Below are 21,635 nucleotides of genomic sequence, written 5' to 3'. Positions count from 1 at the left end.
TATCGGTAGTTTTGTGCCAAACTTGTCAACCACATAAACTTGTGTTACAGTAAAGAATAAACATAGATCAAAACTTATCCACCAACATTCAACCACCCTTATAAAGCTACGAATAGTATCTGTCGTATCACAAAGGCTTGTCCTGAACATCGCTTAGCGAATTCTGCGCCCGTTAGGATCGCATCAATCATCTTTAGAACACTTTTGTCTTCAAACTGCTTTCAGTCGGCCAAAGTAACTGACAATAGATACACGATGTCATTGACTCCATGTATCAAAAGTTGTCTATTTATTTATTGTTGTAACTTAGACTTAGCACGTTCCTGTCCGACAGTTCTGAGAAAATCAATTTATCGTAACTTGAAGATACTAAAAGCGACGTTTTCGTCTCATTTATAGTTATCACAATGTTGTGTGTGTGTATTCTCCGTGTCCTAGTTGCTCAATGTTAGTTTCATTTCCTGTCTCTTTTATTTGTCATATTTCTTAAGAAATTTATTATAGGACGTTGATTGTTGACTTGCAAATATAGAAATAGTTTATTTCTCCATATTATGAAACATTATATCCTTTGAAAGTAAGGAGAAATTCTCAATAACAAGCAATGAGAGAAGCAATTCAAGTAATGGAAGTCTCTAGTCGTAGTGAACAAACTTACCAATTATCAACAGCAGTTACTTCTCCCAAAGTAGTGTAAAATAATGTTTAGTACAGTTATCAGCAACTTTCAGCCGTACTTGCAAATGACACTTTAGTAAGTGATCCTCTTAATTGTATACTGTCTAAACGATTCATTTTACAATGACAGAGCCCACACGATAGGTTGAACGATAATTTAATGGCGATTTGTTTGTGAATACGGTGACCGGATATAAAAAATTAAACCAATTTCGGTTCTTACACACATCGCCAGTCGAATCATTAATAAATTGGACATTATGGTTTTGTCAAGCGTGTATATTTGCTACACTAGTACATTTTCCTAGAAATGTTCTAACCACAGTACAAATTATCAAGTACACTTCCTTGGGGATGTCAGCAACGGGGTTGACGAAACTTCAGTAATCTTAATATGGATAGTGTTGAGTAGCTTTCCTTTCCCTATTTCACTGATGCGGAAGGGCCGCGGCATCCTTCCAGGATCCTAATAATAACTCAAACAGTTATCAGAACACTGGGGGCCCTTTGGATTAGACGCTCATTTCCGAGAAATCTAAATAAAGCATCGGAAAGGGTGTTAATAATTAGTTGCAGAAAGTTATAAAGAGTAATTAGAACAGGTAGGTATACACAACTTTAGGTTAAACTTGTTTCATGTATTGCCTAATTACCTACCTACATGTAACATGGGAGAAAATAGGTGCCCTTTGCTGACGTGGTAAGTAATCTTGAAATAATATGATGAAAATAAAACATTCTATCGGTTTATAATTTTTTTTTCACTGTTGAGTAAATGCTTTTCTTCATATACTCGTAAAAGAAGCATAGACCACTACAGTTTCTTGGTAACGGGTTGGTATACATATTTTAAATTAGAATGCCGGACATCAATGTACATTCAACAGTTTTCAGTAGTACCTTAGTGGTTAGGCAAAATGTATGAAATCTAAAAATAACTGTTTGTAACCTTCGTCCAAACAGAAATATCGTGAAAAGATATTATTACGTTTATTTATAAAAGCAGGAGTTCCGCGAAATAATATATAAAATTTTACAAACCTCGAAACCTTACCAATACATTGTATATCTTGTCATGACGAATCACTGGCTGTAGAATACATATGGAGAGATAATAATATGGAAATCTCGAGCGAAAATAACGTTTACTTATTCCCACTGAGTTCAAGTTAACAGGGGTAAGTGAGCTGGTAGCCGATAATAGAATGTCTGCTCGGAAGTCAAGGCCAATCGGCCAATGACATCGTGCCTTCGAAATACGACTTCGACAAAAATTTGACAAGGGGTACAGCGTCCTGTCAAAAAAAACTCAGCAGTGACAGAAAAAAAATAGGTAGTTAGTGTGTACCTGTACGTTTGAGTTAATGGAGCCAGATCGAATTTCAGTATTTTCACTAGTCATGCTAATAAATTGATAAGTAAGGTACTTGACATTGAAAGGGTACATTGATAGCAGTCAGGTTAAACCACAAAATAATAGATTAAAAGCTAAGTATTTGAAGATTTTTATAGTTGAGATCCGACATTATCATACCTGCAAATATCAATTCCTTAGAAAAAAAGGCTGTATGACTCTATTAAAGGATTACTTTTAGAGGATTGTCAAATAAACATACAACACAAACTAGGGTTCATTGACTGATTTGCGAAAATGAAAACACGCGTCACGAATAAACAAATTGAACCTTCGTCCAAACAGGATGGAAGAAGCTCAAATCGTGTGCCAATGACCGTTAGCGGGCGCTGAGTGAGATCAGATACCGTCCCTAAAATATAAGCATTTTTCATATGAGCTCCAATATTACACCTCTGATTTATAACTGAAGATTGCTTAGGTGCCAAATATTAGCGTTTCAACCCCATATTTTATACAAGCTAATGGATATTTTTATTTTTATTTTTGTCCTTTGCCATTTTTTTCTCCCATGAGCTAGGGAGCAGTGATCGCTTAAGAATGTTTTAATTTTTGCTGTCTGTTGAATTATATTCAAACATTTTATTCTTAAAGAAAGAAGATTAAGCCATTACAGAGGTTGTATGCCGTGCTTTTTAAACACATATCAGGCACCTGTTGCTGCTCCAGCCGCTGCTAATTCGTTTCCCATCTGAGAGAAGTATTTGCGCAGTTCAAAAATATTTGTTAAGGTCTGGGTGCTTTTGACGGAATAGCGTTGTCAAAACAAAGTTGCAAGAAAAATTGTCTCTCATCAAAATCACATACCAATAGTTGCACAGTGTGTTAAGACCCAACCAAGCTCACAACTCACATGCTCCACAAGCGATTTTCTTTAATTTGAAGACCACTTGCCTGTAGCTTTATAAAAGTATACAATTGCTTCGTCCTAATTTCACATGCCATGGCTATGAAAAAAAAAAAACAAAGTCATTTCAAGTAGGTATAATCGCGCAAATAAAGAAAAGGCCTACTTGATATGCAAGTGGGTCTTTCAGCTTAAATAATCATACGCTTTATAAGCGACAGTGACCACCGGCCTGTCGTCCAATAATATAAAGGATCAATAAGAATCAATCTCTACCTACCAGCAAATAAGTAATGCAATTATATTCTTTCTTCTTATCATTAGGCAATATTTCGGGAATCAGTCGTAATAACAAGTTCTACGAAGACATGAGATCATCATTACCTTTAGTTAGCCACTTTACGTCATACAATAACAGACAAAACTACCTCATTACTCTTCATTATGTAATGGAGCGACTACATACATTTCGACTCGCTTATTGGGTTTATTTTAGCAGATTGGTGCCCCTCAATAACAGCGACTCCCCGCTGTTCACGTCGGCGGCGTCAGTCCAAACAAGCCGTATCATGTTCACTCGCAAACAACCGTCGGCTATTTGCAGCCTCCCCATATCGGCCCAATTTAGGGTGTACTGACCTATAATTCAACAAATTACAACGTAACCTCTGAGTTTTCGGACTGTTGTCACGGCGTGTTGTATGTCGGGGCAATGCTAGTATTGTATAGTACTAATCAGGTAACTGTGGTATATAAGCGTTAAGCAAAAAAATTTTGTCGTTTGTTTAATTGTTTTAACCAAATAGGTCCATATTTTTCAATAACTTGTTTTTATTTTCACCACTTTAAGATAATAATATCTAATATGGAATGCAATAAAAAACTGAGAATTGTGTACCTATTGTCTTATGAAATCATTTTCTCATGAATATCGAAATCTAGTATTCTAACGAAATATATTCGGAAACTTCGAGTAAAATAGTAAATAAAATATTCCACTCTTGACTACAGAGTCGACCTCTAGGTCTTAATAAGAGAAATATCTAGAGCTATTACGGCGTTCTCGTATACAATTACAGCCAACGAAATAAAATCGGAGGAATAGAAGGAATCAATAGGACGTCCTGAACGGCATTGACTTAGATTAAAGACGTTCTTCGTCTTCCAGAATAAACATTGAGGAAAAACATGTAGCGGCAATTAGTTTTTGTGAGAATAAAGCTGAGTGAGAATAAAACGTACGGTAGAGTTACATTATTTACTCCGCACAGAACCATTTTGTGTCTGACTCGCGTATTAGTCAAACATATTGTAATGAAAAAAATAAAAAAACGTTTGTTAACCAATATGCATTAGAAGTTTAAAATGTATTGAAACTGTAATTAAGCTACGAAAGTAAAAATAAAGTATTGAGTATTGAAATTGTGGTTTTTTTTTAAATCCTCTTTTCTTGCTTATTCTTTTACTTATTTGAGTAAAACGAGACTTTGCGATAATCACATTGTTTTTATTTTGTAAGTGCCCAGCCCAGTGGTTCAGATCATGGTGACGAGTTTCCTATCCGTCGCGAAGTCAAGGAGTGAAGCTCGAACGATACCTTACTTCTTCGAATCAAATTAAGGGAATCATTCTGAGCACTGAACATAACAGCAAACCACCATACAGACATTGGTAAAGGTGAAAGAACAATGCTAAAATTATACTGAATAATAATTCAACCTCGAAATGAAAAACCGATTTGCTAAAAACAGACATCTATTCTTTAACAATTACACTAGTTAGGTACACAGTCAGAAAACCTTGTAAGATATACGCCATATTTATTTATGTAGATTTCTGCACGGTGCCTTTGGGTTCAAAGAAGTAGCACTGGTGATACATGCTGCCCAAGACTCCAGTGAATAGAGGTTCATAGTTATATATCACGTACTGGTTTTCCTCTGTCTGGTTGGCAAACGTATGTAAGCTCTTTCTGCTCTCCTTCACAAAGAAATCCATGAAATAGCGGTTAGACTTCACTGCGTTTAGAGAGTGAGGGTAATTTTTGGACTTTTTCCATTCGAAAGAGCTCTTCTCTGGATGGAACTGGACCCCGTAGAATGGATACCTATGAATTAATAAAATTATAATAATAAATGGTTTTGAGTATAGATTAAAAGTAAAGGATATTCTACTAGTAAAAAATATTTAATGATGATGGGCATGTGTATCAGGCCTATGCATATCAGAATTATCAGAAAATTACATATTAAAATAGTTGCAGGAATTTAGACCTGCAACTATATGCATAATAATTCAATCTTTGATACCCTAGTTCACATAAATACTTAGACCTTTGTTTAGTCCTAGCTACCGCATTAGGTTAAGTAACCTGTAATGGTAGATTAGTGTGATAATTTAATAAATAAATTTAATCTGTCACATAGATTATCAAATAACATGAGACACGAATTAATCTATTATAGGATAGGTATACTTAAAATAAGCTAAAACGACTTAGCTTAAGTAATTAGGTTTCAATACAATCAATCCACTTAAAAACAATAAATAAAGTAAAGCCTTCTTCGATATCGCTATAAGTTTTTACCGTTTGCGCGTTTAACTATTTATTTATTATATTTATAATAGTCATACCTCGTATGTTCGATTGTAGCGATGAATTTAACTCCGTTTTCGTCATCAGAGTGAGATGTGACTCGCCAGTCTTGCGTCAAATTATGTGACTTCAAATTCTGAAAACAAAAAGAGATAAATACTGTACTATTAGTCGATTTAGACCCAATTCATACGGAGAATATTAGCGAAAAGAACTCACAAAGTTGTGTACATTACTAGACATATACTATGTACAATTGAACAAATAAGACGTTTTTGTGACTTAAATCTATTTAATTTATTACTATTACTGAGGAAAATTAATTATGCTACGGAACCCATTTCAGAGCATCGTGACAATGTGAACAAATCAAAAATTCCAAATTGCAGTGTGTTCGATTTAGACTACTTTTAAGGAGATAAGCTTGTCCTGCAGTGGGGCGATTAATAGTGTATGTAGGGGGGCTATACCTCGTCGATGATGCAGAACTGGTGAGCGTTGACTGTGACATCCTCGTGAGCCAACAAGTGTAAGATGTCTTCCGGAGCCTCTTTGAACATTTTGCTGTCGCGGAAATCTGTAAAACAGGAAAAAAAGAACTCGTCAAGTACATAGTATGTTTGTGTACATAAATAGATATTAAATATAGTAAACTGATGGACGAAGGGAAAATTGATATTTTGTGAGAGCTTTGAAATTCTTAAAGGATAAATGATTCTTATTATTATGTATTAATATGTTTATCTCGTAATAAGAATCGTTCAGTTTAATGTTTTTATAGTGAGCCTCATTTAGTGACAGCAAGATTTTTAAAATGTGATAAGATATTTTTCAACTAAACTGCATAATAAAAGACTTACCATCCGTAAAATCGAGGGGTATATTCTCATAGGAATAGCATCTGATTCTGTTTTCGGGGTACCCGCGGCCCGAGGCTAGGATGATGAGTAACTCGAAACCGAGGCAGGTGCCAAAAATTGGGAAGTATTCGCCGGCATCGTTAAGTTCCTGAGCAATCTCGTAAATATGCTGACCAGCATCGGCATAGCCATCTGACTGGTTGAAGAAGGTGGCTCCACCTGGCAACAACACTCTGAAACAGATGAAAAATCAGATTTTAATTAGTTATATTTGGAATATTGGTATAAGAAAAGGTAAGACCTTAAGTAAGTAGTTATCAATGTTTCTTGATCAACATCATAGGCCTAGCCTTTTCCCAACTATGTTGGGGCCGGCTACCAGTCCAACCGGTTTCAGCTAAGTACCAGTGTTTTACAAGGAGCGACTGCATATCTGACCTCCTCAACCCAGACCTGGGCAACACGATACCCCTTGGTTAGACTGGCTGTCAGACTTTTTCAAGCTTCTGACTACCTGTAACGACTGTCAAAGATGTAGGAATAACAGCCGGGACCCACAATTTAACGTGCCTTCCGAAACACGGAGGAACTCGTTATGACAAAGATGGTCACCCATCTACAGACCAACCGCGTCAAGCATAGCTTAACCTGTGATCGAATCACTTATGCGGTTATAGCTTAGCCACGAGCTCCTCAATGTTTCTTGATATATAGTGGATTTAATAACTCAGTTTTATTAAAATTTCGAATCTAGTGGTTATTTCCGACAAGACAACATTTCGTCTTCTTTTCCATAGCTACATAATATCAATGTTAATGGAATACATACTAAAATAATAAATACATGACACAAAGGAACCATTATACTCATTCTCAATTATTGATTGCGTTCCATAATGTACATCAAGGTCTTAAAATCTGATAATACAGAACGATTATGGACCCTGTCGGGCACAGCAATATCTTAGGAGAGAGGAAGCAGTAACAAATAGCCTTATATACATACATGGTACATAATAATATGCCTATCTAAAATTTTATTTTATCTTTTTATGTATTACCTACATTAATAAATGCACATTATAATTTTATATATCATATGTAAGAAATATATGTATTTATGTTGGTATTTTACTTATTTATTTATTTATTTTTACATGGGTGTGTCTTTATTTGGTTTTATGAAGAAGTCATGCTTCTGCTCGACTGATCAATTATTAAAATGAGCAAACATGTCGCGTAGAGTACTTACATAATTATGAAAACTAAAAGCAAACTCACCCATTTATTTTTCCCAGAAGTGTTTTGTAGTAAGCACGATCCTTGCCGATTCTGTAACAATAATAAAATTAAAAACCAAATACTTGCAATAGCGTGTTAGCGAATATTAAAAGACAAGTGTATATTTTAGAAGGTAATAGTTTTACTCATAAAGTAGTTTTACTCACAAAATAGGCACAACCCTAGCACCGGATGCTTCAACATCTTTCACATATGAGGCCGCGATGTAGCTGGTGTAGTTCTCTTCCGGGAACTTTGAGTGAAGATAGAAAGACTGCTCTTGAGACAGGACTCCGATGATGGGCCGGTCGTTCACGACAGGAGGCTCGTCTCTCTTCACGACCACCGCACCTTCGCAGTGCAAGAAATACACTACCGTCAACAGCACTGCACCCTTCATGATCAGCGTCACGCACCAACTGTCTACTGCACTCATCCACCTAAAATTTTATTTCACACTTACCGTTTATCAATGATCTGACACACGATTATTAAGATAACTTTATTCAATATCTTGCTATTTCATTCAATACAAGATCAGATAAAACGTATAGCACTTTACTTGATTTTGATTATCAATTGAATCCATGTAAGATCAAAGATCTTATATAATTGGATAGATATGTAAATATATAAAATTCTGTAGGTAAGTCGATAAGTATAAAGGAACTAACCTTAATAAAATAATATTAAAACCATCGTTAAACAAGCAAACTGCGATGTTTTGTATAACTGTGCGGGTGCGCATTGATTTAATGAAGTAGCTAACAGTCTATAAATAAATATCCTCCCACAGCGAGTAAATCTGTGTTTTGTGCATCAAAACAATGATTTCATATTCCACAGTTGTAGGTATGTTCTACTTCGTGCAATTAAAAACAAAAGAGAAAAGAAACCTTTGTCATACCAAATATAAAGTAATCAGAAGAATGATAGATGTGAGTTTTCCGCACCGCACTGGATTTCCAATTATTGTGTAGGCAAAATACTTAAGAGCAGACGAATACTGTCAAATTTAATCCAATGGCCATAAAATCATCGGCAATTGTAATAGCGGAATTGGAGCCCTGGGTGCTACGCTAAGTCCAACTAATTACTGATAGTATCTAGAACTATATTCTAATCAGATACTGATCACATTAGCTTATCATACATTATGAAGGGTTATTTGCAACACTTTATTTATATCCACCTAAGGAGTTGTTATTTTCATTACGTCACAGATTAAGTCGAATGTTGGAGGGCCTCAATTCTAATAAAGACGTTTGTGGATGCGATACGACTTTCTACGCCATGAAGTGGCTAAAGGCGTGATGGAGCGCAATTGAAGACAACAATTTAATATAAACCTTAACTACCTTGACATAAAGTCAATATAAGAAAAAAACGTTTTTAAGGAAATGCTCTCCGCCGCTCTTTCAGCGGTGTGAGCTGGGCCTTACTCCAGTAGTCCCATGTATCGCAGTTCTTCGCCGGGAAGATCGCTCAAAGTATGAGAGTTTATTAGTGCATCATAAGAGATATTATTGTAGAGTATAATAGATGCTGTTATTTGAAGGTTTATATTTCGTAACTATCCTTACATGTTGCATAATACCAATGTAAAGATAAGATAGCAATAGTGAAAAAGTATCCATCTACAGAGATCGACCATCGAAAATGTTTATAAAAATAAAATTGCTGAACTCAAAATAGGCTACGCTACGCCTCTACACGAATCAGTCACCAGTCCCTTAATAAATCTAAAATATAGGTACGTAAGTAATTCAAAATTAAACCATTGTATTGATAGATATTGATAGCTGACTGCCCGAAACTTTACAGTAGGTACTAAGAATACCTATATTTAGTTGCAGTCAGGTTCATGAAACACAAAGAATAAGATTTCATATTTATCTATGATTTTAACTCATATGATTAGTATTAATTGGTGAGTGTGTTAAGACCTTTTAGCACTGAGTAGGTAAAGTAACTTCTTAGTGACCTACTCTTGATTTAAATTTATTATTTTTTTAATCATTAGGTAATAGTAACAGTTGCATAAGAATACAAGCTTATAAAATGCATGCAATCTCACGCGATTCAAATGAAATCTTAAATGCATGTACGACGGACATAATAACGCAGTTCAATTCTCTATAATGGGTAGACACAAATTGAAACGGTGTTAGGTTTACGATTGGTCACTGAAACAACACACACGCCACGCACAGGGTTGAAAACTCACCTTTTATACCGAATTTATTGACACTCCATAATTTGGAAATATGGTAAAGAAGTTTTTTATTAAGAATTTCAATAAGTGTATTCATGATTTTACAAATAATAATTTCAATTTTGTATAGCATTTTACAAATGTTTTGTTGTTAAAATGTATTTTTGACTTCCACTGACAGGTGTATTGGCCTCTATCACTTACGCATGCGCATTTACACATATTTTGGCAGAGAATACTCGCAAAGCAAACAGACCTCTTGTGTTTACATTATTGAATAATTGCAATAAACATTTATTGCATTTCATTGAGTTCTTTTAATATTTAATTCCGATTGTGCTTGTCTTTTTAAGACTACACAATAGTGTGTGAGTTGTTTGATTTATGTCCCAGCACTCTTTTATTCAAAAGTCGTTCTATAGGCACTCATTTGCATGGTAGGTACGGTCTGCACTTCTTCCATCACCGTAATGACAAATGAAAATTTACTTTTTACCTTTAATTTTTTTGTGATATCCTTCGTTTCGACATGAAATAATGTGGACACCCTTTTTAGTATCACTTAATTCACAATCCACACAGGGATAAGGGTAAGATTTTATTAAGCCTAGTTATACCTAGGGTTAAAGGTTAAAGTCGATTGGATAACGCACAGCAAGATAGAATAATCACCTTCACCAGAGAACTCGAATGTAGTATCTACGTATTTAAGTTGTTATAACTTAATACAACTGTACTGATTTCATATATTTTATTTATAAGTAGGTAAAAATATAGAGAAAATTTTATAAACTTATTTAATTATCTCGATTAAGTAACCAGTGTGCAAAAGTATAATTTATTTAGCCATTTCTTACTTTTAAATGTTAAAAATGAGCATGCCAATAAACTTTATCTAATTATAAAAATAATGTATGAACTGTTCACACATTATTTTTATAATCAGATAAGAAATAAGAATATTAGCTTATTCAATATTTTTTCACAAAATAATAGTCCTTAATCTATATAGTTGTGGCAACCGCCTGCAGAATGGCAACACTAAAATATTCCTCGTCAAAAGAAAAATGCCGCTGCCAAGAAGAAACGTAATGATAAAGGTATTTTGATAATAATTATTACTGTTACAATCATCATCTTGTGTACTAATACTGAGTGAGTGTTAAATTCAGACAAACTTCTTTAATGTATCCAGACATTTTTTTGCAGTAAATAGGTAAAGAAACACTTTGTTTTAGGTTGGTTTTCTGCGTTGACAGTGGAATTCGCGTATTTTCTTTTACAAGTCAAGTACACAATAGAAAATGTTCGAAATGGTGAGTTTACCCCTAAATAAGTATATATGTTTAGTGATTACTTATTTTGTTAAGTTATTAACATGAGAAAACCACTTACTATGTGTTAATTTTTCAGAACACAGCCGAACCTATGCAGGTGGATGTTCCACCTGAAGATAATGAAAACAATGAAACAGAATGTTATGTAGTTGAAAATCCCACTTTGGATTTGGAAACTTACGCCGCTTCTTATACTGGTTTTGCTAAGCTGTATAGACTGATGTTTGTAGCTGACCACTGCCCTTCTCTTAGATTAGAAGCACTTAAAATGGCTATATCTTACGTCATGACAACATACAATGTAAGTCTTTATCAAACACTCCACAAGAAACTTGCTGAAGCAGTCGCATCTGCCGGCTTGCCAGATGTTGCAGTTCAAATGGGTTCACAAGATATTCCAGTCATGGACTCTATATGGATAGAATCAAAAACCAAGAAGGCTGCTATTAAGTTGGAGAAGTTAGATACAGACCTCAAAAATTACAAAACAAATTCAATAAAGGAGAGTATTCGGAGAGGTCATGATGACCTTGGCGATCATTACCTTGACTGTGGAGACCTCACAAGTGCATTGAAATGCTATTCAAGGGCCAGAGACTACTGCACAAGTGGCAAACATATAATAATGATGTGCCTGAACGTTGTGAAAGTGTCAGTGTACTTGCAAAACTGGGCTCATGTTCTTAACTATGTGTCCAAAGCAGAAGGCACTCCAGATTTCAATGAAGTCCCTGGCAAAGACTGTAACCAGTCAATACTGACCCGCTTAAAATGTGCGGCTGGCCTGGCTGAATTAGCAACCAAGAAGTACAAGTCTGCTGCAAAACACTTCTTAGCAGCCAGCATTGATCATTGCGACTATCCAGAGCTTTTAAGCAGCAATAATGTTGCCATATATGGTGGATTGTGCGCACTTGCTACCTTTGATCGCTCTGAACTACAGAAGCAAGTCATAGTTAGCAGTTCTTTTAAATTATTTTTAGAATTAGAGCCGCAGTTGCGTGACATTATTTTTAAATTTTATGAATCCAAGTATGCTTCTTGCTTAAGGCTACTGGATGACATAAGAGATAATCTACTGTTAGACATGTATTTAGCCCCACATTTGAACTCACTCTACATGCAAATAAGGAACAGGGCATTAATCCAGTACTTCAGTCCATACCTGTCGGCTGATATGCGCCTCATGGCTGCAGCATTTAATCGTACAGTGAATGCTCTTGAAGATGAATTGATGCAACTCATACTAGATGGCCAAATCCAGGCCCGTATTGATTCCCATAATAAAATTCTGTATGCTAAAGATGTTGATCAGAGAAGCACAACTTTCGAAAGAAGTCTGGCTATGGGAAAAGAGTACCAACGGCGAACTTCAATGCTTATTTTACGTGCTGCAATGCTCAAAAATCAAATCCATGTGAAGGTGAGCATTGTTTACTTCTTTTTTAAAAAGATAATGTATTTTAACCTTTTTTTGGCTGACACAGGATTTCTTTTTTTTACAGAATGTTGGCCGAGACACTGGGCCTCAGAGTGGTGAAGCCCCAGGATCCAGCACTAGCCTCACTCCTCGTACCTTTGACACTGTGCCCTTGTGATGAATTTACTCATAATTAGACTACTGAACATTTTGGCGTGACAATTTAAATAACATAATCAACCAATTCAGAACAAACATTTGAATGATGAACAAATGTTGTAAAATATTTTCTAATTAATCCCATAGAGGACATGTGCTGTATTTTTATTGTCACGTAAAATCAGATCTTATTTTTTAAAGAACTCTTTTATGTATTGAGTAATTTCTGCTTTTGTTTTTTGTTTAATGAGACTGCAGGAGTAGGCCCACAGAGTTTCAACAGTTCTGCCATTGCAAACTACTGATAATTATTGTTTTAAGGAAAATGTTTTATCAGCAATCACAGAAACTTGAACAGCTGGTGCAAGCATTATTTCTCAACATTGTTTATACTGGATTATTCTATGTAACCACAAAATATTATGTCTACGTAATTTTTAATTAAAAAGTAAAGGCATAATTTGTTTTACTATTTCATGGTCTGTAAAGTTTTTTTAGTCTTATCTCCTTAATTTTTTTCGCCTTGTGCAGGATGTTTCAAGCGAAAAGTAAATATACCACAGCTGGGCGAAAGAGCCATTTTACATACGCACAGCGATTCCTAGTTCATCTTATCTTTACGATTGTGTTGAACGGGTTAGCGATTTCAGTTCCCAAGTAACTTAACACTTTTTCTGGTTATTGTCAGGGGATCATCTTTGACTATTAGTACTATTGATACTTTTTTATAGATTTACGACTATTTAGCTATTAACGTTAACTCCATTGTTCATGTTCAAACATACAATCTATGATTCCATGTTCCAAAAGTAGGAATAATATTACGTTTAAAGGTGGGTCACTGAAAAACAAAAAAAATCTCAGATCTTTATTTGGCTTGTTCTCAAAAAAGTGGCACTGTAACCTGCCGTACAGTTTTTGTAAGAAATTTTTATTTTTTTCTTAAGAGATGTATATAATTTTGTTAAGTATTTTATTTAAAGATACTTTTTACACAGAGGCTATGTAATTTTATGGAATTTAATAGTACATACTAACTACAAATTGAATTTAATGTATTTGTTTCTCTGTGACCTGGCGTGTCCAAACACGACTAGTGGCACTTTAAAGTAAAATAAAAATATATTCGGTTTAAAATATATTTAAAAATGTTTAAAACTAAAGTCTTGTATATGATTAATTTTAAGCTAACATAGACCATATTTATATTATAAACCTAATTTCAAAGTTATTCACGAAAAACAAATGTCCAACGTTATTTTCTCTATAACCTGTGCTTGCACACAATCGCACGGCACTCGTATACTGTGACGTCCTCGATGTCCCTTCCCCGCCCAGACGCACCCGCCAGTATCGAGCAAACCACCGACAGGACTGTACGCGTTTTGATTATTGGCAGTGTTAGAAAAAGAAGATCGAAAAACATCAGTCGGAGTTTGTAATTGGTATTTTATCTTTATTCTGTCTCTAATATTATTGTTAATGGTTAAGTTGCTTTTGAATTGCGTTTATTTAAATATAATATTCAATGCACCTTTCCTAATAGCATAGGTATAAAATTCTGAATTGGAACCGTTACGCTGTTATAAGATGTTAACAGTCATATTCTCATTAACCTGTGTGTCTTTAACCTGCTTGGAAAGCACAGGTTAAAGACACACAGACCAGGTTAAAGAGACTTTTCTTAATTTCCTTCAATTTTAAATTATAATCAAGTTTCTATTTCATGCAAATAAGCAACATATGCATGGTTCTATTCTTGTTGTATGTGTATGTGTTAAAACAATACATTTAAACTTATTTGGGTACTTAGTTATTGCATTTTCAATTTGTCGTAGAAGCAATGTGTGCAATGTGTGCAATAATTACGGCTCATATTGTTCCGAGGTTTATTTATATTTTCATTTTTAAGGTAAAATGCCAAAACGAAAGAGTAAGACAAAAGAAGAAATCTTAGCTAGGAAAAGAGAACTTGAAAGAAAGAGGTACGAAAAAATAAAAAACAACCCGGATCTTTACGCAAAATACAAAGAAAGAAATAAAGAAAAGTACGAGAAACGTAAAAAAAGAGGGTAAGGTTACGTCCATAGATAAATTGCCAGCGAGAGACCAAAGAATGTTAAGAAAAAAATGGAGAGAAGACGCAAAAAAATCATATCAACGCAAAAAAGAAGCAAAAGCAAGGAAACAACTCTTTTTTGAGTGCAACAGTCCACCTTCCAGTGATATAGAAAATATCAATCCCGAAAATATTGGAGGCAGTAACGGAAATTACCCTGAAAGCCTGGGCAAATCTGAGTGTGGAAGAATCACTAGGTCCTACCTCAGGTCAAGAGATGTTAGTCCAGCAAGTTCATATGTCTCATCGGTAAATTCAGCTGAAATTGTCTCTCCTAGTGCTCAACGTTTAGTTAGAAAGCTGAGATATAAAAAAGACAAAGAAATTGCATCCTTAAGACTCCAACTGCAATCAGTAAAAAAAGTTAATGATGCCTTTAGAAAAAAACTATCCAGACTTCAATCATTAAATGCAAATATTTACGACCCAGCTTTACCTGGCACTAGCCGTGATGACTCAACGGAAGAAGCTTTGTTGCAGTCGTATAAGAATGAGAAATCGTACAAAATTAAACAAATAATATCAGCAAGTCTTCAACAACAATTCAAATCTGCAAAATTACACAGAAAATTTAAGACAATGTTTAGAAAAAGGGATTTACCCAAGAAACAATCAGTGTTGAAAAAGAAGAAGGATGTAAAAACGTTTCTGTCGGACGATGAAAATAGTAGCTGCACGGTTGGAAAAAAAGAGTACGTCAAGAAGGAAGGTATAAAGGTACAAAAACGATATTTAAATGATTCTCTGGGTAATCTTCATAAAAAATTCAATTCGTCCTAACCCTATATTTTGAGCTTTGCTACTTTTTGTCGATTTAGACCATTTTGGATTTTACCTGCTTCTAAAAGACCAAAAGAAACGTGTCTTTGTGTGATTCACGAAAATTTTCAACTCATAGTATCTGCACTTCACAAACACCAAATTATAGCGCCAAAGGATGCTACTAATCTGCTGAAAACAATTTGCTGCAATGTATATAATGCTAGATGTTTATTCCGAGATTGCATCAACTGTAATGATAATGTTATTCAATATCTGGTATATGACGATGCTACTGACTTTTACTATTGGTCATGGAACTCTAAAACTGAAACTATAGTACAAAACGGTTGCAATAAGACACTAAGATTAGTTAAGAAAGAAAAAATGAAGACAAAACCAAAAGAAGCTATAAAATTTTTCGAAGATATGATAGATAAATATATGAAACACTGTGGAAGAATGGTGAGTCAGCAAGAAGCAATAAAAGAAATAAAAGAACAGCTGAAACCTGAGGAAGCTGTAATCCACGTTGATTATTCAGAAAACTATAAATGCTCATATGCAAAAGAAATCCAATCGGCACATTTTGGAGCTAGTAAGCCGCAAATCACTATTCACACCAGTGTACTTTATTTTTTTGACGTGAATATGCAGAAACAAACACAATGCTTTGCCACGTTTAGTCCGAATCTCAGACATGATACTGCAGCTGTATGGGCTCATATGGATCCCATAATAGATTACTTAAAAGCACATTCACCACAAATAACAACTTTTCATATAGTGTCGGATTCTGCAACCAGTCAATATAGAAATTACAAGATATATTATGTTATTACAGCTCTAAGATGGAACTACCCTCAACTGAAATGTGTAACATGGAACTACTCTGAATCTGGACACGGCAAAGGAGCTCCAGATGGAGTCGGAGCTGTTATAAAGCGTACTGCTGATTCATGTGTTAACCATGGAGCTGATGTGCCAGATTTTGAAAGTTTTTCCCGTTTATTAACGCAAAACCTAAAAAATGTTGTAACTGAAACTGTTTCCAATTATAAGATTTTTGAAAAAGATTTGTTACTCCCTGATAAGTTACAACCATTTAAAGGTACCCAACAAGTCCACCAAATTGTATGGTGTAATTCTAGAAGCACGTCTGTTGTTTTAAGACGTCTTAGTTGTACCAAAGAAATGTGCTTAACTGAGGCTGAATACTGTAAGCATGGAAAACACCTTGGCTTTCATAATGTTCTCGTCTCGACACCGAAGCCAAAACGTAAAAAAACAAAAGAATCTTCTATGAAGCAAACTCCTCGACATGTAAAGACTCGCTTGGACTTCTTTGATGTTTCAGATGACAATGACGAGTTTGTTGCTCCTGAAACAGATCTTTCTGTACCTGTAGATGATATAAGTGTTACAACGCTTCATAGATCTACACCATTTTCAGCACTTTCCGAAATAGAATTGCCATCTGAACGAAGAAGTACCTTAGACAACATTTTAAGTCAAAATGTGGCTGATTTTTCAGATGACGAGATATTTTAAGGTTTACTCTATTTTCATTGTTCCGTACCCAAAGGGTGTCCGTCCGTCCGTCTGTCACCCGGCTGTATTACAAGAACTGTGAGAGTTAAACAGTTAAAATTTTCACAGAGATGGCATATTTCCCATATCCCATACTTCAGAAATGACTTTTGTGTGTCCGTTTTATGGGCAATGGTACGGAACCTTCCATACGCGTGTCCGGCTCGAACTTGGCTGTTTTTATTTTGTTTATTACACACAAAGATTTTTTGTTTATTTGCACAAGGTAAGCGTAAGTTGGTAACTAAAGAAAAACGTTTTTTACGACTGATTACTTAAGACTGATTAATTAAGTACTTGAATATAACTATTTTAGTTATGGGAATAATTATTTTATGTTGATACCACCTATGTCGATAAGTGTTAAGATCAGATTTTTTTATAGCTCAGAAAGAGTAGTTTTGATTGTTTTTTTTTTTAATAAATGCTGATTTAACAAGAATCCGTTGTTATTTTTTCAGTAACCTGTTTGACTCTCTTTCACTTGTCAGTATTTTCTCATTATCCTGTGCCATGTCTCTTTAACCTGTGCACTGTATTTTTTAATTAGCTTTTTTTAATAAGGGAATGCACATAATGAGTTCCCTTTTCATTATTCCTTACCAGAAAAATACCTCAAACAGATTTCTACAGGAAAAACCTAAAATTTCTCAAAGTCTATATTTTTTGTCGAAATGTGCCACATTTTTGAGAACGACCCATTTAGATTTCAATGTAATGCTAACTATCAGTTTTGCTGCAAGTTATTGGCTGAAGACAGGTGGGACAGGCACCAGTGGCAACACCAAAGGCTGGTGGACGGTTACCAGCACATGCCACTAGCCACTGGAACAAAAATATAAATCGATCACAAAACATACTTCTGTACTGCCTGTATGTCACACTTGTTTGGCTCCGTAGCTAAACACACTTTAGGAATAGAGGTTCTTTTATAACAATGGGTTAAATCAAATTTATAGTTACCTCATACAAACAGCTTCTATGATAATAAACACCACAAGAGGAGTTTTGGCACAAGGGCAGTGGTAAACCTGGGATCTCTGGCAAATCAGTACAAAGACATATCCCACAAACGATTGTTGTTAACTTGGCTCCATCAGCTTCTGAGCATAAGTGTCCTGGTACTGTAGATGTAGGCTCTGGAAACTGGCTTATGTCTGCAAATAATTTTTGTTGCCTGTATTCCTTTTCTGAACCAAATTATCATTCAGTTTAGCAAAGTACCCAAAAACCACCATTTCATTATTTTAGTCAAACAATATTAGGCCAGATACAAAGTTGTAGAGCATACCAAAAAAAAACATGTAATCTCCTCATATGTTCTTTCTCAGGCTCTAAACTATCTGTGTACCAAATTTCATTACAATTGGTTCAATGGTTTTGGTGAAAGCAAAACAGGCAGACAAAGATACTATATGGATCTGCTGCTAAGCCTGAAGCTGTAAGTGTTAATTTATATATGTTTTAAGTAGAATAGAATGGTATTACATGTTAATAATGCAACAGGTAGGTAAATATAAAAATATTAGCCCCACTGGACCAAAAAGAGGCTTTTTTATTGTGTGTTGAGTATTAAGCATATGAAACAAAATCCTTTACCAAATATAGTAATTATGTTATCGACAATATTTTTATCATGGTCCCAGTTTAGAAGCCCTGACTGTAACTTATTGTTCCAGTACTCGGATTGTCCAACAAGATGGATGTTTGTTCCCAAGCCTTCTAGAGTTACTTCTATGTGCAGCCAGGTTCTGTCATCTAGAATAATAAAAAGTGATTCCGTAAAACTAAAAATATTCTTACCCATCTGGCTTTTTGTTTTATATGTACCTACCTAAAAATATACGTCTGTATTCATCCTTATATGTAGCGTTCTGAGGTTCCATGACTGTGCAACATTGATCTATATTATCTAGTTCGTAGAAATACTTAGCAAGATCATTAACATGTTGCTTAAAAATCTCAATAATTTCATTTATACAACCAAATTCAAGATTTTGCATTGATGATAAAGGTAGATTTGCTGATAATATGATTAACTTCTTCGGAGATTTATACTGAATAAACATTTCGTGTTTTCTAAATTCTTCATCTTCTATCATAAGTTTCAAGTCTCTTAAAGTTTTACCAAAGTAAACACTGGTATTTCCATTTTTAACAATAGTTTCTATTTCATGTAAAAGTTCAAGATCGATTAAGTCAGCCGTAACTGCGTTAACTTGTTCCGTACTATTTTGCAGTAAGTTATTTAGACTTTCAAATAAGAAAAATACATCATTTGGTGCTTTTTTTGTAATACTGCAAATAAACTCTTCTACAAACATTTTGCAACAATGTATAATCGGATCCTAGGTTTATGGAAATACCTATAATGTATTTATTTAATATTTATTCAGTTCCAAATATTTATTTAATTTTATAGGTTGCCAAGACAAACAAAAATAAAAATACGAAACTTAGTTATAACCGTCGGTCTGTATTTATTTATACTGGTCTGTCGCTCGCTGTCCGCTCAAAGTATTTGATAGGTTGTCATTGTTGTCAAATGTCAAGTGATGGCCAATACGTAACTGACTCGATTTAAGTGAAATCCAAGCTAAAACATTTTTTATCGATTAAATGGGTATATGTAATTTTAGCCTTAATAAAATACTGTTCGATTTATTTTTGTGATTAAGAACCATGAGGGCCACAATCCTGCTATTTACAATGGCCGATGAATGAATGAAAATTAGCTCAAAAAGATTTTTGTATTTTTTCCTGCAAAGTAATTGGAAATTCAGTACGGAACGGTACACCCAAGGTCAATACAATTAACTTCCAATTATTGTATTGGCAAAATGCTTAAGAGAATAAAAATAATTTCAAATTTAATCCAATTGCCATTCATTCATTGGCCATTGTAAATTGCAGAATCGGGGCCCTGGTGACGTGTGTCGCCGTTTTTCTGTCACTAGTTCGCTGGTCTTGGAACACGAGTGTTCTAATATTTTACTGTTGAAACACATATTTGAATTTAATACAATTCTCAAAACCATATTAAAAAAACTCAACGATAATCCTTTTAAAGCATTCGACTACATCACATTATGAAATAGGGACTGGCTTGGCTTCAGGTACAAAATTGGTGTATCGTCTACCTTCGCGCGCTATGTTCATCATAGGACAGCGTAAAATTTATTAAGATTGTTGGTCTGTAGTTGTAGCAATAGAAATTTAGAATGATTTCAGAACTACAGGTACGTACCTCTAAAAAACGTTGAATCATAAGCTTTTGTTTATTATTAAATGATGTAACGATTTACTCACGCGTGTTTACCGGGGTAGCCCGACTAGTTTCGGACCCAACCGGAGTCCTTAATCATGAGCAAACGCGGCAGGATCGCGAGTCGAACTGCTTTTGTTTAGCAGCAGATTTTCTACATCACCACAAGGTTGTTCCTACCCAGTAAGTAACATACAAGCTATTGTTTGCGGTTTCGACCGCGGAGATCTCGATTTTACCTGGCCTTCTTCAATGCAGTCGGGTAAAATGTGGCTTTGTGTTAATCGAAGGTGACAGCTTCCTCCCCATACCAAATTTCATCGAAATAGGTACCGTTTGCGCCAATAAACTGTGATGTCTTTCGAGGGACCTGACACAAACTTTTTAATACACTATCATACAATTCACAGTTCATGGCGTCCAATATGCTCCGTCCACTGTACTTTCAGTGGGATTGGCCCTCAGGCGACTGCCAGATCTATAATAGTATTTTATAATACTACATAACGATTGATCATAGAAATCTAAATAACAAGGTAATAGAAATGGCATACACCGCGGCGATCTATCGAAACGCATGTCGCCGGTGGGCGGGGCTTCAACACATTCGCAGCAAATAACTACGCAATCACGCAAACATTAACATCGAGAAGACCAAGCAAACAACACTAGGCCGTACGTCTAATGCAATATGGTTGACTTTGTCGTTGTATGGATTCACTAACTCACACAGTCATTGCATTTTTTTGCATTAGTTGTAGTGATTACGTAAACTACACTAGGGATTGACTACGGATCCGAAATATAATGAAAGACGAAATTATGAGTGACAATGTTTCTTGTTGTATTCTTCTATGGATTAAATTATAATATGTACCTACTTACAAAAAAAAAATTCGCTAATTGTCGGTTGACAAAAAAAAATATTATTAAGAAATACTTGGTACCTAGGTAGGTTTGGTTTATACGGTGACTTTTTAGTCGTCTTACAAAAGCAGCCCAGTTCATGTATCGAATGACTAGTAAACGTTCATAATAAAAAAATAGGTATTTATGAGATTTGGTTAAATTTAAATTGCAATTTTTATTCAATGC

At 34.9% G+C, this 21,635-nt stretch overlaps 3 protein-coding genes across 5 annotated transcripts; 1 reads left to right on the top strand and 2 right to left on the bottom strand.

Moving 5' to 3' along the window:
* Positions 1-4,676: 4,676 nt before the first annotated feature.
* LOC113496419 (gamma-glutamyl hydrolase A-like) lies at positions 4,677-8,439 on the bottom strand. Its single transcript, XM_026875621.1, has 7 exons — positions 8,351-8,439; positions 7,844-8,116; positions 7,677-7,727; positions 6,396-6,628; positions 6,006-6,112; positions 5,574-5,671; positions 4,677-5,046 (listed from the first exon to the last, which is right to left on the bottom strand). The coding sequence occupies exons 1-7, from the start codon at positions 8,422-8,424 to the stop codon at positions 4,764-4,766; spliced, it is 1,119 nt and encodes a 372-aa protein (XP_026731422.1). The 5' UTR covers positions 8,425-8,439; the 3' UTR covers positions 4,677-4,763.
* A 2,467-nt stretch (positions 8,440-10,906) lies between these two features.
* Positions 10,907-13,264, top strand: LOC113496397 (COP9 signalosome complex subunit 1). Of its 2 annotated transcripts, none has more exons than XM_026875598.1 (4): positions 10,907-10,991; positions 11,130-11,207; positions 11,305-12,651; positions 12,734-13,264. In XM_026875598.1, exons 2-4 carry the CDS (start codon positions 11,196-11,198, stop codon positions 12,824-12,826), a joined length of 1,452 nt encoding a protein of 483 aa, XP_026731399.1. In that variant the 5' UTR covers positions 10,907-10,991; positions 11,130-11,195; the 3' UTR covers positions 12,827-13,264. The 2 variants fall into 2 exon arrangements, with proteins under 2 accessions (XP_026731399.1, XP_026731391.1); XM_026875590.1 differs by having other exon boundaries at positions 10,937-11,046.
* Positions 13,265-13,661: 397 nt separating this feature from the next.
* On the bottom strand, positions 13,662-19,689 carry LOC113496426 (E3 ubiquitin-protein ligase FANCL). 2 transcript variants are annotated; one of them, XM_026875632.1, is made up of 5 exons: positions 19,110-19,687; positions 18,875-19,033; positions 18,239-18,432; positions 17,978-18,100; positions 13,662-13,679 (listed from the first exon to the last, which is right to left on the bottom strand). In XM_026875632.1, the coding sequence occupies exons 1-4, from the start codon at positions 19,597-19,599 to the stop codon at positions 17,996-17,998; spliced, it is 948 nt and encodes a 315-aa protein (XP_026731433.1). In that variant the 5' UTR covers positions 19,600-19,687; the 3' UTR covers positions 13,662-13,679; positions 17,978-17,995. The 2 variants fall into 2 exon arrangements, with proteins under 2 accessions (XP_026731433.1, XP_026731443.1); XM_026875642.1 differs by lacking the exons at positions 13,662-13,679; positions 18,875-19,033 and having other exon boundaries at positions 17,982-18,100; positions 19,110-19,689.
* Positions 19,690-21,635: the final 1,946 nt, after the last annotated feature.

Source organism: Trichoplusia ni, chromosome 1 (assembly GCF_003590095.1).
Source record: "Trichoplusia ni isolate ovarian cell line Hi5 chromosome 1, tn1, whole genome shotgun sequence".
Lineage (NCBI taxonomy): Eukaryota > Metazoa > Arthropoda > Insecta > Lepidoptera > Noctuidae > Trichoplusia > Trichoplusia ni.
This window is presented reverse-complemented; position numbering and strand designations above follow the sequence as displayed.

Bases quoted from the DNA above. Each gene is read 5' to 3' on its own strand.
- LOC113496419 (XM_026875621.1), bottom strand. From the start codon at position 8,424: ATGCGCACCCGCACAGTTATACAAAACATCGCAGTTTGCTTGTTTAAC. The intron at 6,629-7,676 runs GTGAGTTTGCTT...CATCTGTTTCAG, and splicing joins CTTCTGGGAAAAATAAATGG to AGTGTTGTTGCCAGGTGGAG. The intron at 6,113-6,395 runs GTAAGTCTTTTA...CCTGTTTTACAG, and splicing joins ACCCCTCGATTTTACGGATG to ATTTCCGCGACAGCAAAATG.
- LOC113496397 (XM_026875598.1), top strand. The intron at 12,652-12,733 runs GTGAGCATTGTT...TTTTTTTTACAG, and splicing joins AAAATCAAATCCATGTGAAG to AATGTTGGCCGAGACACTGG.
- LOC113496426 (XM_026875632.1), bottom strand. From the start codon at position 19,599: ATGTTTGTAGAAGAGTTTATTTGCAGTATTACAAAAAAAGCACCAAAT. The intron at 19,034-19,109 runs GTAGGTACATAT...TTATTATTCTAG, and splicing joins ATACAGACGTATATTTTTAG to ATGACAGAACCTGGCTGCAC. The intron at 18,433-18,874 runs GTAAAGGATTTT...AATTATTTGCAG, and splicing joins TAACATAATTACTATATTTG to ACATAAGCCAGTTTCCAGAG.